At 34.8% G+C, this 15,307-nt stretch overlaps 2 protein-coding genes and 1 pseudogene across 2 annotated transcripts; all 3 read left to right on the top strand.

The window, feature by feature from the left end:
* The first annotated feature begins 843 nt into the window (after window positions 1-843).
* LOC131618074 (putative disease resistance protein RGA1) lies at window positions 844-4,567 on the top strand. Its single transcript, XM_058889342.1, has 3 exons — window positions 844-1,020; window positions 1,139-4,018; window positions 4,252-4,567. Exons 1-2 carry the CDS (start codon window positions 974-976, stop codon window positions 4,014-4,016), a joined length of 2,925 nt encoding a protein of 974 aa, XP_058745325.1. The 5' UTR covers window positions 844-973; the 3' UTR covers window positions 4,017-4,018; window positions 4,252-4,567.
* Window positions 4,568-7,890: 3,323 nt separating this feature from the next.
* On the top strand, window positions 7,891-11,230 carry LOC131618073 (putative disease resistance protein RGA4; annotated as a pseudogene).
* Window positions 11,231-11,284: 54 nt separating this feature from the next.
* Window positions 11,285-15,256, top strand: LOC131619857 (putative disease resistance protein RGA3). The gene is made up of 4 exons (XM_058890904.1): window positions 11,285-11,289; window positions 11,365-11,435; window positions 12,834-14,570; window positions 14,972-15,256. Exons 1-3 carry the CDS (start codon window positions 11,285-11,287, stop codon window positions 14,555-14,557), a joined length of 1,800 nt encoding a protein of 599 aa, XP_058746887.1. The 3' UTR covers window positions 14,558-14,570; window positions 14,972-15,256.
* The last annotated feature ends 51 nt before the right edge of the window (window positions 15,257-15,307 follow it).

Here is a 15,307-nt window from a genome sequence, read left to right as displayed (position 1 = left end):
TTTTTTTATCTTTTGTATTTCATTTCTCCACTATAAAAACAACTCGTATTTTTTGTTTTTTCATCTTCTCTGTTTGTTTTCATCTTCTTTATTTGTTTTCATCATTGTTGCACGCCAGTATTCCACCTCGCCATCGTTAGTATTCCAGTCCTTCTCTTCCGATACTTAGAGGTTGAACAACTTGATGAAAATACGACATTTCATTATAATGAATAGTAGAAATATATTTGTACAAAAAATAATTAAATTTCTTGTATCATTATTGGTGCTTACTTGAGTGTCTACAAACTTTTATTCAATGTACAAACTAAATTATTGTTTATCTTTAACTTTAAAGCACATGAGTTGCTCCAAAGGACTAGACCAACATGTGAAGCACAAGTACACGTCTAAGGCAAAGTACTAGTACCAAGTACGTATATGGTTCCCGTATGGTATGTATCAAGTCCGTATTTTTTTCTTTTCCGTTTGGTACCCGCGTTGGTACACGATTGTATATGGTTCCCGTATGGTATGTATCAAGTCCGTATTTTTTTCTTTTCCGTTTGGTACCCGCGTTGGTACACGATTGATAGGCGCATCTAGGAAAAATACAATTTTTTTCCTTCAGTCAAACTAATTTCGGCCATTTAATTGTACGCGCATTCAGTTTAAATTTAATGTTTTTAAATTTATCTATAAAAGGAGAAGTAAAAAGGCAATTCCATATAGTCTTTCATCTTTTATTTCCATAAATTATTAACACATTTTAAGTCTTTTTTTTTATGTTATTGAGTCAATCTTGATTCTTTTTGAAAAATATTGCTTTTTAATTTAATCTTATCCTGATGCTTTTCCTAAACTTCATTTTTGTCCAACCATTACAAAAGTACAATCTTATCTTGATGCTCTCTTCCTATACTTCATTTTTGTCAAACCATTACTACAACAGACACTTTTCATAGAGTTCATTTCACTGTCCTATTTTTGAACAATGGCTGAACAAGTTCCATATGGTGTTGCTGAAAGCCTCATTAACAGGTGACTTTATTTCATTCTAAACTCTTGATCTAATATCAAAACTAGTTGTTTATTATTATCATTATTACTATAAAAGAAGTATCTAAATGATTGATAATGTTTTTTTTTCTTTTGTCAGGTTGGCTTCTGCTGCTTTTCGTGAATTTGGGCGGATTTATGGAGTTATGGATGAATTGGAAAGGCTTAAGAATACTGTTGAGCTCATCAAAGCTGTGCTCCTTGATGCTGAAGACAAACAACAACAAAATCATGCCATACAGATCTGGATAAGACGACTCAAAGATGGTGTGCTTCATCCTACTGATGACTTGCTAGATGAGTTTCTTATTCACGATCTGAAACATAAAACTGATGAATCTCACAACAACACAATGACAAAGGTACTTCATTCCTTATCTCCAAGTAAGATTGCTTTTCGTGGTAGAATGGCCCGTGGGATTGAAAAAATACAAAAAAAGTTTAATGATATTGTGAAAGATATGACTGCGTTGAATCTAAACCCAAATGTTGTGGGAGCTGAGCAAAGTTGCAATGAAAAGAGAGAAACTAGTTCTTTTGTGTTGGAATCGGATATCGTTGGAAGAGAAGATGATAAAAACAATATTATAAACTTGTTGAGGCAACCACGTAGTAATCAAAATGTCTTTGTGGTTGCTATTGTTGGGATTGGTGGTTTGGGGAAGACAGCTCTTGCTCAGTTGGTATACAATGATGCTGAAGTAAAAGATATCTTTGAAAAACGTATGTGGCTATGTGTCTCTGATAACTTTGATGTCAAAACTATTCTTAAGAAAATGTTGGAGTCATTAACCAAAGGCAACATTGATGATATGTTATCATTGGAAGAGTTGCAGAATATGCTTCACGACAATTTAACGGGTAAGAAATACTTGTTAGTCCTAGATGACATTTGGAACGAGAGTTTTGAAAAATGGGCTCAGTTGAGGACTTATTTGATGTGTGGTGCTCAAGACAGTAAGGTTGTTGTGACAACTCGTAGCAAAATTGTAGCACAAACAATGGGTGTAAGTGTCCCATATACTCTAAATGGTTTGAATCCAATAGAATCTTGGAGTTTGTTGAAGAAAATTATCACATTTGGGGATGAGAATAAAGGAGTGAATCAAATTCTTGAGCCAATTGGTATGGAGATAGCAGAAAAGTGCAGGGGTGTTCCACTAGCAATCAGAACGGTGGGAGGCCTATTACAGGGTAAAAGTGAAAAAAAGGAATGGATTACTGTTTTACAAGGTGACTTTTGGAAATTATGTGAAGATGAAGAAAGCATCATGCCAGTGTTGAAAATAAGTTACCAAAACTTGTCGCCTCAACTAAGACAATGTTTTTCTTGTTGCTCTTTATATCCCAAGGATTGGCAAATTGAGAAGAATGAATTGATACAACTGTGGATGGCACAAGGTTATCTTGAATTTTCAGATGAAAAGCAGGCCATGGAAGATATTGGTGACCAATTCATAAATATTTTCTTTATGAAGTCATTTTTCCAAGATGCTCGGTTTGATGGTGATGATAAATTATGTCGCTTTAAAATGCATGACTTAATGCATGATATTGCAATGCAAGTAGCCGGCAATGATTGTTGTTATTTGGATAGTGAGACAAAAAGACTTGTAGGATGTCCCATGCATGTAATGTTGGAAAGTGATGCTATTGGTTTGTTAGAGTCCGTGGATGCAAGTAGGGTGCGGACTTTAATTTTCAACAACAGCTTTTTAGGGAATGGGAGTGAGAAAGAATTGGTTCTTATTTCCAAATTCAAATACCTACGCTTTTTGAAGTTGTTGAATTGTTCTATAATTAAGTTGTGTGATTTAATTGGAAATTTGAAGCATTTAAGATTTCTTAAGTTACAACACTGTGAAGGAGTAGAAGGCATTTTCAAATCTATAAGTAGCATTGTTTGTCTTCAAACATTTATATTGACTGGGAGTCAAGTATTTGAATTTTCTATAAAAGATTTCTTAAGTGTAATCAATTTGAGATATCTTTATATTGAAAATTTAAAAGTGTTTCAAGAGAAGAAGAAGACAACACGTGGATTTGGAAAATTAAGCCTAGGGGAGCGGTATAAGTGCTTAACTTTTTCCAAGTGGCTTTCTTCACTCACAAACATTGTTTATGTGTCTCTTTATTACTGTAAAGGAGTGCACTATCTTTCACCCATGGAACGTCTTCCGTTCCTAAAGTCCCTAATTATAGGTGGCCTTGATGAATTGGAGTACATATATTTTGAAGAACCCTTTTTGTCTGAAGAATTCTTCGCTTCTATGGAGAACCTCGAAATTATTAATTGTGTAAATCTAAAGGGATGGAGGAGGATAAGGGATGATATCATTTATGATGATAACTCTTCACAATCATGTCATCTCTCCTTTTTGCCTTGTCTTTCTTCTTTAACTATCATTCAATGTCCAATGTTGACTCACATGCCTACTTTTCCAAACCTCGACAAGAAATTGGTTTTCTGGGATTGTAATATGGACCCATTGGAAGCAACATTGAACACGGTAAAATCCAATTCTTCGATTGTATTCCCTCCACTCTCCATGCTCGAACACTTGGAACTTAGCGTACCTGAGCTGGATGTTAAATCATTCCCAGATAATTGGATGCAAAATCTAACTTCTCTCAAGCATCTTAAATTTTACAATCTTGGATATCAAGCATTTCAAGAAATTGAATTTTGGTTTAAGGACAGACTCAACTATCTTCCTTCCCTCCAAAAGATTGTAATTTTTGATTGTTGGCTACGTGAATTTCCAGTTTGGATTTGCAACCTATCTTCACTTCAACATGTCTCCATTCGGTCCTGTAGTTTGTTAACTTCACTGCCCGATGAAATGCGTCGCCTTGCCAACTTACAAACCCTAGAAATCATTTATTGCCCCAGTTTAATTGAAGAATGCCAGACAGAAACAAGTGCAACATGGGCCAATATTGCTCACATCCCAAACATATTCTTATATTCTTACTAAAGGTACCCATATCCTCTTAAAACCACTTGTTAAATTTATTTGATGTAGTTTGTTTGATTTTCTAGAACTTCAGAAGTAAATAGCTTCCATTATTTGTAAATGGCTTAGTTAGATAGGATTGTGTCTTGAGTCTTAATTTGTTATTGCACTTGTTTTCTTAGCCAATAACTTTTTTAGCTAGTTTCATTTCATATGCATGCCTCCGAATTTTAATATTGCTCACCCCAATTTTTAGGTAATAATGCGTCAGTACACTGTCTCTTGATAAACATTGTACTGATGCAATTGTTGAAGGATGAACTACGCTTGAAGGAACATGCTATTGTTGAAATCATGCCAACTTAGCCACTGTGGAAATGTAGCAGTCTAGCAGCTACAATTGATCTAGTTGTTCTAAAAAGGATTGGTGATCTTATTGTATTTATTGGTGTTGTGTCTCAAAGTATTTTATGTAATGCAAACTCTGTTGCTTGCCGCTGTAATGGTAGTAAGAAGCTTTCTGTGTGATTCTTTGTATTGTTACGGAATGAATGGAGCAAAGCTTGTGACCATTTCAATGTTGTAGGAATACATAGCTTATAGGCTTCAGTAGTTTAAAAATCAAAATACTGTCAAAATTAACTTATTATGCTAAATACTTGAGGTTGTACTTATGAACTAGAATCAAAACCAGAAATCATTTCATAACTTTTTTGGAAAGTATCAAGGAGACTGAAAAGGAAGTATTGAACTAGATACAGTGACATTATTAACTATCAACACTTTTGCAATTGTAAATATGTCCCTATACAAAGTTACTGTTCCGGCTATGGCCCAATAAAAACTTCTCATACCATTGTTCTTTCCAAACCAGATGCGAAGAAATATGTAATAAAATAGATATACTGATTGTTAAATTGAGAAAAGTTATTGAGTTCACAACTTCTAGTTACTTACCTTACCTATCTAGCTGGTGTCATCAACATGTGCATGAATGCTGATGGAAATGTAGCCGCAATCAATCCCAAAGGTATGGCCAAAAGTGACCTCTAGTATTGTGCTGTGAGTATTAATTGGATCATTGAGTAAAGAAAATGAGAGATATTGCTTCCCCTCGACGACTCTGGTGATGATAGTCTTCACATCCATTTCAGATCACTAATAAACCCTTTAAATCCTTGAAGTTGTTTCTCAGATTTCAGGTGGAAAGAAAATTGGATTTCTGTCACATTAGAAACATACAAATTACAATCACTCTAACCAAAATCTAAAGCAAGACACTAGGAAAAGAAACATAGGGAAACATGATGTGATAGGCTCTAAAAGAGAGCACTATCAAAACTAATAGAAAAATAAAGGCCCAAATGCTAAAAGATTAATGGTAATTTTTTCTCATACTCCATAAATTATCCTCATACCCCAGGACCAAAATGCCCTCGTATAAATAAAAAGAATCACTTTTACACCCCCACGCTTTAGAACTCTTCCGAATCTCACAAAAAACTCGTCCAAATCATAGCAGATTTCACAACTCTTCCGGTTCTGAAATAACACCAGAACAAATCAAGCGAGTCTTTCGGTTTTATACTTTAAACCATAACACTTTTCCCAGTCTTTTGGTTTTGTGTTTTGATCCAGACCACTTTGGAAAACTCTTTTGGTTTGTGAAGTTTACATGCCATAACTCCTTCACAAAGTATTCCGGTTTGGGTTTATTTTTTAATTTTTTTATGTATTTTTTGTTATTTTGACAGTGGCCGAACACGAGGCAAGGACGGTTGCATTTCATATCGTAGTTTATGACGAGACGTTCCACCGATGTTGGCAGCACCTCGATCCACTCCACGGCCAGATGACTATCTATGAGAGTTGTAAGATACGTCTTTTCTGATAAAATACGAGCATCATATTGCTCGACATTTATGGTTCGGTGAGGTAAGTAAAAGAAATTTATTTCATATTGAATAATTTTATAATTTTAATTGTATTTTATAAAAGACTCGACAATGTTATTAATTAGTAAATCACATTTAGGGTAAAAATTAAATGCATGCTTACACCAACACTTAGGAGGTACTCCCAATAGCCATGACCAAGCCTTTTGATCCACTTGCTTCAATTCATTCATCTTTTGCATCCAGGCTTGATAATAAGTTGTTTTGGTTGCACCCATCATTAGATCTCTTATCAATGAACCACCTCCAAACATCTTCTAGAAATTTGCAAACAAGTGTCTCTCAATAAACATTTGTAAATGAGAATATATTGAAAACTAATGACTACTAACCTTTTGTTGATCTGAAATAAAGACATATCTATCGTCTTTTCCAACATCTTTCATTAACAATTGTATAAGCCACCTATAGCTATCCTTTGTTTCAGTTTCCACGACACTAAAGGCCAATGGGAAATATTGGTCGTTGGGGTCCCTATCAACAACTATTAAGAGTTGCCCTCTATATTTGGTCTTCAAGTGACACCCATCAACCCCAACAGATGGTATACAACCATTTATGAACCCTTTTTTACATCCATCAAAACAAAAGTAAAAAGAACCAAAGCTTAACTCGATTGTTGGGATTGGTCTATCAATGTTGATCTTCACAGTATTCTCAGTATTTACCCTTTGCAACTCATTAGCATATCTCCATTGGATAGCATATTGATTGTCTGTATCTCCCTCAATTATCTTCTTTGCTATCAACCTTGCGTTCCATGCCCGAGCCACAGTTATTCCCACTGAATAATTTTGTCTCATGTTATATCACAAATCCTCACTGTTACATAGGGGGTGTGGAACAAAACTCGCTCTAATGGTAGGGGCAACGTATATTTAACCCTTTATAAAACTGTTACATAGTGTTTTGACATTTAATAATATATTAGATTAAGACTCGCGCAATGTGTGGGATTGAGATGAATTATTTAAGTAATATTAAATTAGATATTTTAATTTTGTCTACTCTATAAGTTAAGACAATAAGATGAAGAGAGTATTAAAAAAAAATACAATTTTAAGTGAAAAAATATATAAGACATCAAAATTAAAAAGAAAAATGTAAAATAAGAGTATAAAATTCATGTAGTTTTTTATTGCTTTATTTTTCACTTATCCAACATACTTTAAAATGTTTTTTCATCATTATAAAAATGGAATATATTTCACATTTACTATGTAACAAAATTAAACGGTCGACGTTAGATCTAAGATAAATCAATTTATGGCTCAAAACTAATATTATTATAATAGAATCTTTGTTGGAGTGTTGTTAGCATATAAAAAAAATATTTTCTTGGAAGTTGGAAGCCAACGTTATTTTAATTTAAAATTTTTTAGCATGTGAGTACAGCTTAATAAAATTCAATTTAATACAGTACATCTTTTTATAAAAAATAATTTCAGACAACAGCACTATCTAGAAAACATAAAAAAGAAACAACTTTATTCAAAATTTCTTGTTTGAGTCAATGGAGAACGTGAGCATAGTGGATTTGTGTGCACAAAGAGTATCAAAATTTCTTGTTTGAATCAATGGAGAACGTGAACATAGTGGATTTGTGTGCACAAAGAGTATTAAACTCAATATTTCTAAGACCCCTTCCATTGGTGAACAAGAATCATATAATGGAGTAAGGATCCTCTCCATTTCTCAAAAGAAATGGAGGTGTCCATTACTATAGTTTTCGAGAAAATAAATGATATAAATGCACGTATTTTTAAAAGTGGTGACATTAATTACACATTTATACACCAAAACCTTAGTAATGGACACCTCCATTTCTTTTGAGAAATGGAGAGGATCCTTACTCCATATAATGACCTGTTTCTAGAGTTCATTCTTCACCATTCTCAAACTCACTCACTCACTCACTCTTCATCAATCTGCTACTATTAATGGCTGAGCTAATTCCACATGGTCTTGCAGAGAGTCTCATTAAGAGGTGACTATGTCATTGCATTTTATTTTTTCAATATATACATGTGTAATATTATGTTACTACTATAAAACATGAGTAACTAACTAACTAACTTGTCATGATAATGTTTTTTTTTCTTTTGTCAGGTTGGCTTCTGCAGCCTTTCGCGAATTTGGAAAGATTTATGGTGTTATGGATGAATTGGAAAGGCTTAAGAATACTGTCGAGCTCATCAAAGCTGTGCTCCTTGATGCCGAGGACAAACACCAGCAGAATCGTGCCATACAGATTTGGGTAAGAAGACTCAAAGACGACGTGCTTCATCCTGCTGAAAACTTGCTAGATGAGTTTCTTATTCACGATCTGAAACACAAAACTGGCGAATCTCACAACAAAAAAATGAAAAAGGTACTTCATAGCTTCTCTCCAAATAATATTTCTTTTCGCAGTAGAATGGCTCACGAGATTGAAAAAATACAAAAGAAATGTAATGATGTTGCCAAAGATATGTCTCAGTTGAATCTGCACCCAAAACAAGTGGTGGTTCAACATAGTAACAATGTGAAGAGAGAAACTAGTTCTTCCGTGTTGGAATCAGATATCATCGGAAGACAAGATGATAAAAACAAGATCATAAGTTTGTTGAGGCAATCACATGATGAGAATCACCATGTCTCCGTGGTTGCTATTGTTGGGATTGGAGGATTGGGAAAGACAGCTCTTGCTCAATTGGTATACAATGTTGCTGAAGTGAAAAATATTTTTGAAAAGAGGATGTGGGTATGTGTCTCTGATAACTTTGATGTCAAAACTATTTTGAAGAAAATGTTGGAGTCATTAACGGAAAGCGAAATTAGTGATAAGCTATCACTGGAAAACTTGCAAAATATGCTTTGTCACAATTTAACTGGTAAGAGATACTTGTTAGTCCTAGATGACATTTGGAACAAAAGTTTTGAAAAATGGGCTCAATTGAGGACTTATTTGACGTGTGGTGCTCAAGGCAGTAAGGTTGTTGTGACAACTCGTTCTAAAATTGTAGCACAAACAATGGGTGTAAGTGCCCCGTATATTCTGAATGGTTTGAATCCAATCAAATCATGGAGTTTGTTGAAGAAAATAATTGCATATGGAGATGAGACTAAAGGAGTGAATCAAATTCTTGAACCAATTGGCAAGAAAATAGCAGAAAAATGCAGTGGTGTTCCACTAGCAATCAGAACGCTGGGAGGCCTTTTACAGGGTCAAAATGAAGAAAAGGAATGGAATTCTATTTTACAAGGCGATTTGTGGAAATTATGTGAAGACGAAGATAGCATCATGCCGGTATTGAATCTAAGTTACCAAAACTTGTCGCCTCAACTAAGACAATGTTTTTCTTATTTCTCTTTATATCCTAAGGATTGGCAAATGCAGACGGTTGAGTTGATTCCCTTGTGGATGGCACAAGGTTGTCTTGAAGTTTTAGATGAAAAGCAGACCATGGAAGATATTGGCAACCAATTCGTAAATATTTTTTTTGATGAAGTCGTTTTTACAAGATGCTGTGGTTGGTGATGACGGTAAATTAGTTTTTTTCAAAATGCATGATTTAATGCATGACCTTGCAATGCAAGTAGCCGACAATGATTGTTGTCACTTGGATAGTGATGCAAAAAGACTTGTAGGTAGTCCCATGCATGTAATGCTGAAAATTAATATGATTGGCTTGTTAGAGTCAGTAGATGCATGCAGGATGCGGACTTTGATTTTGCTACCAAACCATCAAGAGAGTAAGAGTGAGAATGAATTGCGTGTTATTTCAAAATTCAAATATCTACGCTTCTTGAAGCTGGCATTTTGTTCTTTAGGTAATTTGTGTGATTCTATTGGAAAATTAAAGCATTTAAGATATCTTAGGTTATTGGAATGTGTAGTACGAGAAGACCTTTTCAAATCCATAAGTAACATTGTTTGTCTTCATACACTAATACTAGAAAAGTGTGTAGGACTTGAATTCCCTACAAAAGATGTCTTAAGTTTAATCAATTTGAGACATCTTCATATTGAAAGTTTAGAAGCATTTAAAGAGAAGAAGACATCGTTTGGGTTTGGAAAATTAAGCATGGGGGAGAGGTATAAGAATTTAACTTTTTCCACTTGGCTTGTTTCACTCACAAACATTGTTAAAATATATCTTAGGGACTGTCAAGGTGTGCAGCATCTCCAACCAATGGAACGTCTCCCATTCCTAAAGTCACTTATTATAAGTAGCCTTGATGAATTGGAGTACATATATTATGAAGAGCCTCTGTTGTCTGAAACATTCTTCCCTTCTTTGGAGGTCCTCAAAATTTATGAATGTAAAAAGTTGATGGGATGGCGGAGGATAAGGGATGATATCATTTGTGATGACAACTCTTCACAATCATATCATCTCTCCTTTTCGCCTTGTCTTTCTTACTTAACTATCAATTGTTGTCCAATGTTGACTCACATGCCTACTTTTCCAAACCTCAAGGAAAATTTGTTTTTATTGGATTCTAATATGGACACATTGGGAGCAACATTAAACATGGTAAAATCAAATTCTTCGATTGAATTCCCTCCACTTTCCAAGCTAAAAGACCTGTTTCTTGGCGGACAAGAGTTGGACGTTAAAACACTCCCAAATGATTGGATGCAAAATCTGACTTCTCTCAAGCATCTTGTTTTTTATAAATTTTCAAATCAAACATTTCAAGAAATTGAAATTGGGTTAAAGGACAGACTCAATTACCTTCCTTCCATTCAAAAGATCGAAATTTCAGATTGTTCCGATCTAGAGGCATTTCCAGATTGGATTTGCAACCTCTCGTCACTTCAGCATATCAGCATTCACTACTGTAAAGTTTTAGCTTCACTGCCCGACGGAATGCCTCGCCTTTCTAAATTACAGACACTAGGAATCATTGCGTGTCCCCGCTTAATTGAAGAATGCCAGACAGAAACAAGTGCAACATGGTCCAAAATTGCTCACATCCCAAACATAATCTTAAAGCGGTCTCCTTATTAAAGGTACCAATATCCTCTTAAAACCACTTGCTAAATTTATTTGGTGTCTGTTGCTTTTGCACCTATTTTAAGGTAAACATGTGTCAGCACACTGACTCAATAAAGATCATACTGATGCAATTGTTGAGTGGTGCACTAGGCTTGAATAAATATGCAATTGTTAAAGTCATGGAAAAATAATTGAAGTGAGAATGTCTGACAATACTTATTTGAAGGATGTTGTGATGCTTATATGATTAAAATGTACTGCTAAGTTTGATGCTGTGTGAGTCATATAGTTGTTATCTTGCTAATGTTAAAGTCAATTCTTAGTTTAATATTGCTTGTATAGTTCACAGATGGGGTGAGTCATATATTTTCCCATGTATGTCTGTGGTGAGTCATATATTCTCTCTGCTTACCTTTGTGTTTGTGTCAGGGCAAGTATCTATAAATGCATGAATGTTGAAGGAAATGAAGCTGCAATCGATCCCAAAGGTGTAGCCAAAGGTGACTGCTAGTGTTGCGCTGTGTGTGGATGGCTTATTACATCTGTGGATCATCAAGTGAAGGAAATGAGAGATATAGCTTCATAGCTTCGCCTCCTTTGATGCCACCGTCTCTTCAAATAGTTTGTTTAGTTGATGATGATGCTAGTGTAATGTTCGTGTAATTGGGAAAAAATGATTGGTGCTCTTTTGGTATTTAATTGGTGTTGTATCTAAAAATAGCTTATGTAATTGTACCGGTTAATGCAAACTCTGTTGCTTGTTGCTGTAATGGTAGTAAGAAGTTGCTATAAGTGCTTGAATGCTGATTGAAATAAAGTTGAAATCATTCCCAAAGGGGACTTCTAGTGTTGTGATGTGTGTAATATTAACTGGATCAATGAGTAAGAGAATTGAGATTGTCTCTTGAAATAGTTGTTGATACTTGATGATGCTACTGTATCTTGACATGTTGTAATGGTAGTAATTAGGAAAAAAGATTGGTACTCTTGTGGTATTTTGTTAATGTAATAATATCTTATACAATGGTATTTTAGTTTATGAAATAGATATGTTTCCAATGTAATTAAACATAACCATTTTTCACTGTATTTTGTTGAACATTAATATCAAAAACAGCCACTGGTTTTTGTTGCAATTTAATAGGCGACTCCAATTCAGCATCCTGGATGTACTCCACTGTTTTTGACAATTATGTATAAACAAAAGTCTTTTATATCTCCCTTACGCTTTGCAGATACAAGAATGTACAACTTTACATTCAAGGCAGAATGGAGCAAAGCTTACGAACATTTCTCATTAAAAAATAATTATAACCTTTCAAATACTCTAAATCAGTAAATCCATCTCACAAATGTGGCTCATCCCACGAACAAATCACTAATAGTCACATGGACCACACGGTAACCAGTTACTCCAATGATGAGATCACATGATCGAATCATGACCCGCTAATGACAATTAGGAGGTGAACCTCAACTACATAGCCTGTTTTTGGACCCAGGGTCCCTTCCACATCACCTGTAGAAAAGAACCTACACTCAGGTGAAAGGTACAACTTGCATTCTGTAAACATCTAAACTCCTCTAAAACTCTCTCCGACTTAAAGTTTGAGGGGATGGAAGAGGATGAGGGACGATGTTAATGATCTTTGTAACTCTTCACATTTATATATTCTCTCATTTCCTCGTCTTTCTCAATTAGAGAATTATCTATGTTTGAGGTTGACTTATATGCCTACTTTTCCAAAACTTGACAAGACATTGAGTTTTACACATTCAAAAGTGGAGGCATTGGAAGCGACACTAAACATCGACACTTCAAAATGTTTGATTGAATTATCTCCTCTTTCCATGCTAAAATACTTGTAATTTAGTGGATTTGATCTGGATGTGAAAAGATTCCCAAAAGATTGAATTATGTGAAGATGAAGAAATCATCATGCCAGTGTTGAAACTAAGTTACCAAAACTTGTCGCCTCAACCAAGACAATGTTTTGCTCATTGCTCTTTATATCCTAAGGATCGGGTAATAGATAAGGATGAGTTGATTCAACTTTGGATGGCACAAGGTTATCTTGAATTTTCAGATGAAAAACAGACCATGGAAGACATCGGTAACCATTTTGTGAATATTTTATTGATGAAGTCATTTTTCCAAGATGCTGAAGTTGATAGTGACCGTGATTTAACTAGTTTTAAAATGCACGATTTAATGCATGATCTTGCCATGCAAATAGCTGGCCATGATTGTTGTTATTTGGATAGTGAGACAACAAGTGTTGTAGGAAGTCCCATGCATGTAATGTTCAGCGATGCTATTTGTTTGTTAGAATCATTGGATGCAAGCAGGGTGCAAACTTTAATTTTCGAGAACAACATTTCAGGAAATTGGTATGAGAAGGAATTGTCTGTAATTTCAAAATTCAAATACCTACGCTTTTTGAAGCTGTCATATTGTTCTATAAGTAAGTTGTGTGATTCAATTGGAAATTTGAAACATTTAAGATATCTTCAGTTGTGGTACTGTGCAGGACTAGAAGGCATTTTCAAATCTATTAGTAACATTGTTTGTCTTCAAACACTTATATTGGTTGAGTGTCGAGTATTTGAATTTTCTACAAAAGATGTCTTAAGTTTAATCAATTTGAGATATCTTCATATTGAAAATTTAAAAGCATTTAAAGAGAAGAAAACAACGGTTGGATTTGGAAAATTAAGCCTGGGGGAGCAGTATAAGGGTTTCATTTTTACCAACTGGCTTTCTTCCCTCACAAACATTGTGAAAATATTTCTTAGGAACTGTCAAGGTGTGCAATATCTCCAACCAATGGAACGTCTCCCATTCCTGAAGTATCTTTTTATAGGCGACCTTCATGAGTTGGAGTACATATATTATGAAGAGTCTCTTTTGTCTGAAGCATTCTTCCCTTCTTTGGAGGTTCTCAGAATTTTTAGATGCGAAAAGTTGAAGGGATGGTCGAGGATAAGGGATGAAAACTCTTCACAATCATATCATCTCTCCTTTTCGCCTTGTCTTTCTTACTTAACTATTGTTGATTGTCCAATGTTGACTCACATGCCTACTTTTCCAAACCTCGACAAGAAATTGGATTTCTTTGATTGTAATACGGACACATTAGAAGCAACATTAAACATGGTAAAATCGAATTCTTCGATTGGATTCCCTCCACTTTCCTTGCTAAAATTCTTGATTCTTGGCGGACACGAGCTGGACGTGAAAACACTCCCAAATGATTGGATGGAAAATCTGACTTCTCTCAAGCATCTTGAATTTTATAATCTTCCAAATCAAACATTTCAAGAAATTGAAGCTTGGTTTGAGGAAAGACTCAATTATCTTCCTTCCCTGCAAAAGATTAAAATTTCTCAATGTTTCGAGCTAGAGGTGTTTCCAGTTTGGATTTGCAACCTCTCGTCACTTCAGCATATAACCATTTCTGAATGTCAAATTTTAGCTTTACTGCCCGATGGAATGCCTCGTCTTACCAACTTACAGACCCTTGAAATCATTCAAAGTCCCCTCTTAGTTGAAGAATGCAGGAGAGAAACAAGTGCAACATCTCTCAAAATTGCTCACATCCCAAACATAATCTTAAAGTGATCTTCTCTTATAGGTACCAATATCTTCTTAAAACCACTTGCTAAACTTATTTGGTGTCCATTGTTTTATTCTCTAGAACTTCAGAAGTAAATAGATTTGTAAATGGCTTTGTTGGATATGTATCAATGTCCTAGCAGGTTGATTTTCTTTCTAACCTCAAAAAACGCCTTCTCACTCTTCGATTATGTTTGTGTCTTAATTTGCTATTGCACTTATTTTCTTGACCAATACATACTTTTTACCAAGTTTCATTGTTGGTGAAGTATGCTTGAAGAAATGTGCTATCGTTGAAGTCGTGGAAGAATAGTTGAAGTGACAATGTCTGGCCAATACTATGTCACTTATGATTCTATAGAGCAAAATTATTGTCTTCACCAGTTTTAGTTACTTACTTTTGCGTTTGTGGCATGACAGTTATCTAGCTGATGCGATCTATATGTTCACGAATGCTGATGGAAATGTAGCCGCAATCAATCCCAAAGGCGTGGCTAGAAGTTGCTGCTAGTTTTGTGCTGTGTATGGATGGATTAGTACATGCGTGTATTAATTGGATCATTGAGTAAAGGAAATCAGAGATATGGCTTCACCTCCTTCGATGCCACTGTCTCTTGAAATAGCTGTTGATGGTGCTAGTGTATCTCAATAGTTGCTACTGTATCTCTAAATGATAATGAGTTAAATGTTGTAATTTGTTATCTAAGGCTCTATATTTCTCAATTTGAACATGTATAAGCTTTAGATGCACATTCT

The sequence above is a fragment of the Vicia villosa genome, linkage group LG7 (assembly GCF_029867415.1).
Source record: "Vicia villosa cultivar HV-30 ecotype Madison, WI linkage group LG7, Vvil1.0, whole genome shotgun sequence".
Classification (NCBI taxonomy): Eukaryota; Viridiplantae; Streptophyta; class Magnoliopsida; order Fabales; family Fabaceae; genus Vicia; species Vicia villosa.
The sequence above is the reverse complement of the archived record's forward strand: the minus strand, read 5'-3'. Positions and strand labels throughout refer to the sequence as shown.

Bases quoted from the DNA above. Each gene is read 5' to 3' on its own strand.
- LOC131618074 (XM_058889342.1), top strand. From the start codon at position 974: ATGGCTGAACAAGTTCCATATGGTGTTGCTGAAAGCCTCATTAACAG. The intron at 1,021-1,138 runs GTGACTTTATTT...TTCTTTTGTCAG, and splicing joins GCTGAAAGCCTCATTAACAG to GTTGGCTTCTGCTGCTTTTC.
- LOC131619857 (XM_058890904.1), top strand. The intron at 11,436-12,833 runs GTGACTGCTAGT...GGATGTGAAAAG, and splicing joins TCCCAAAGGTGTAGCCAAAG to ATTCCCAAAAGATTGAATTA.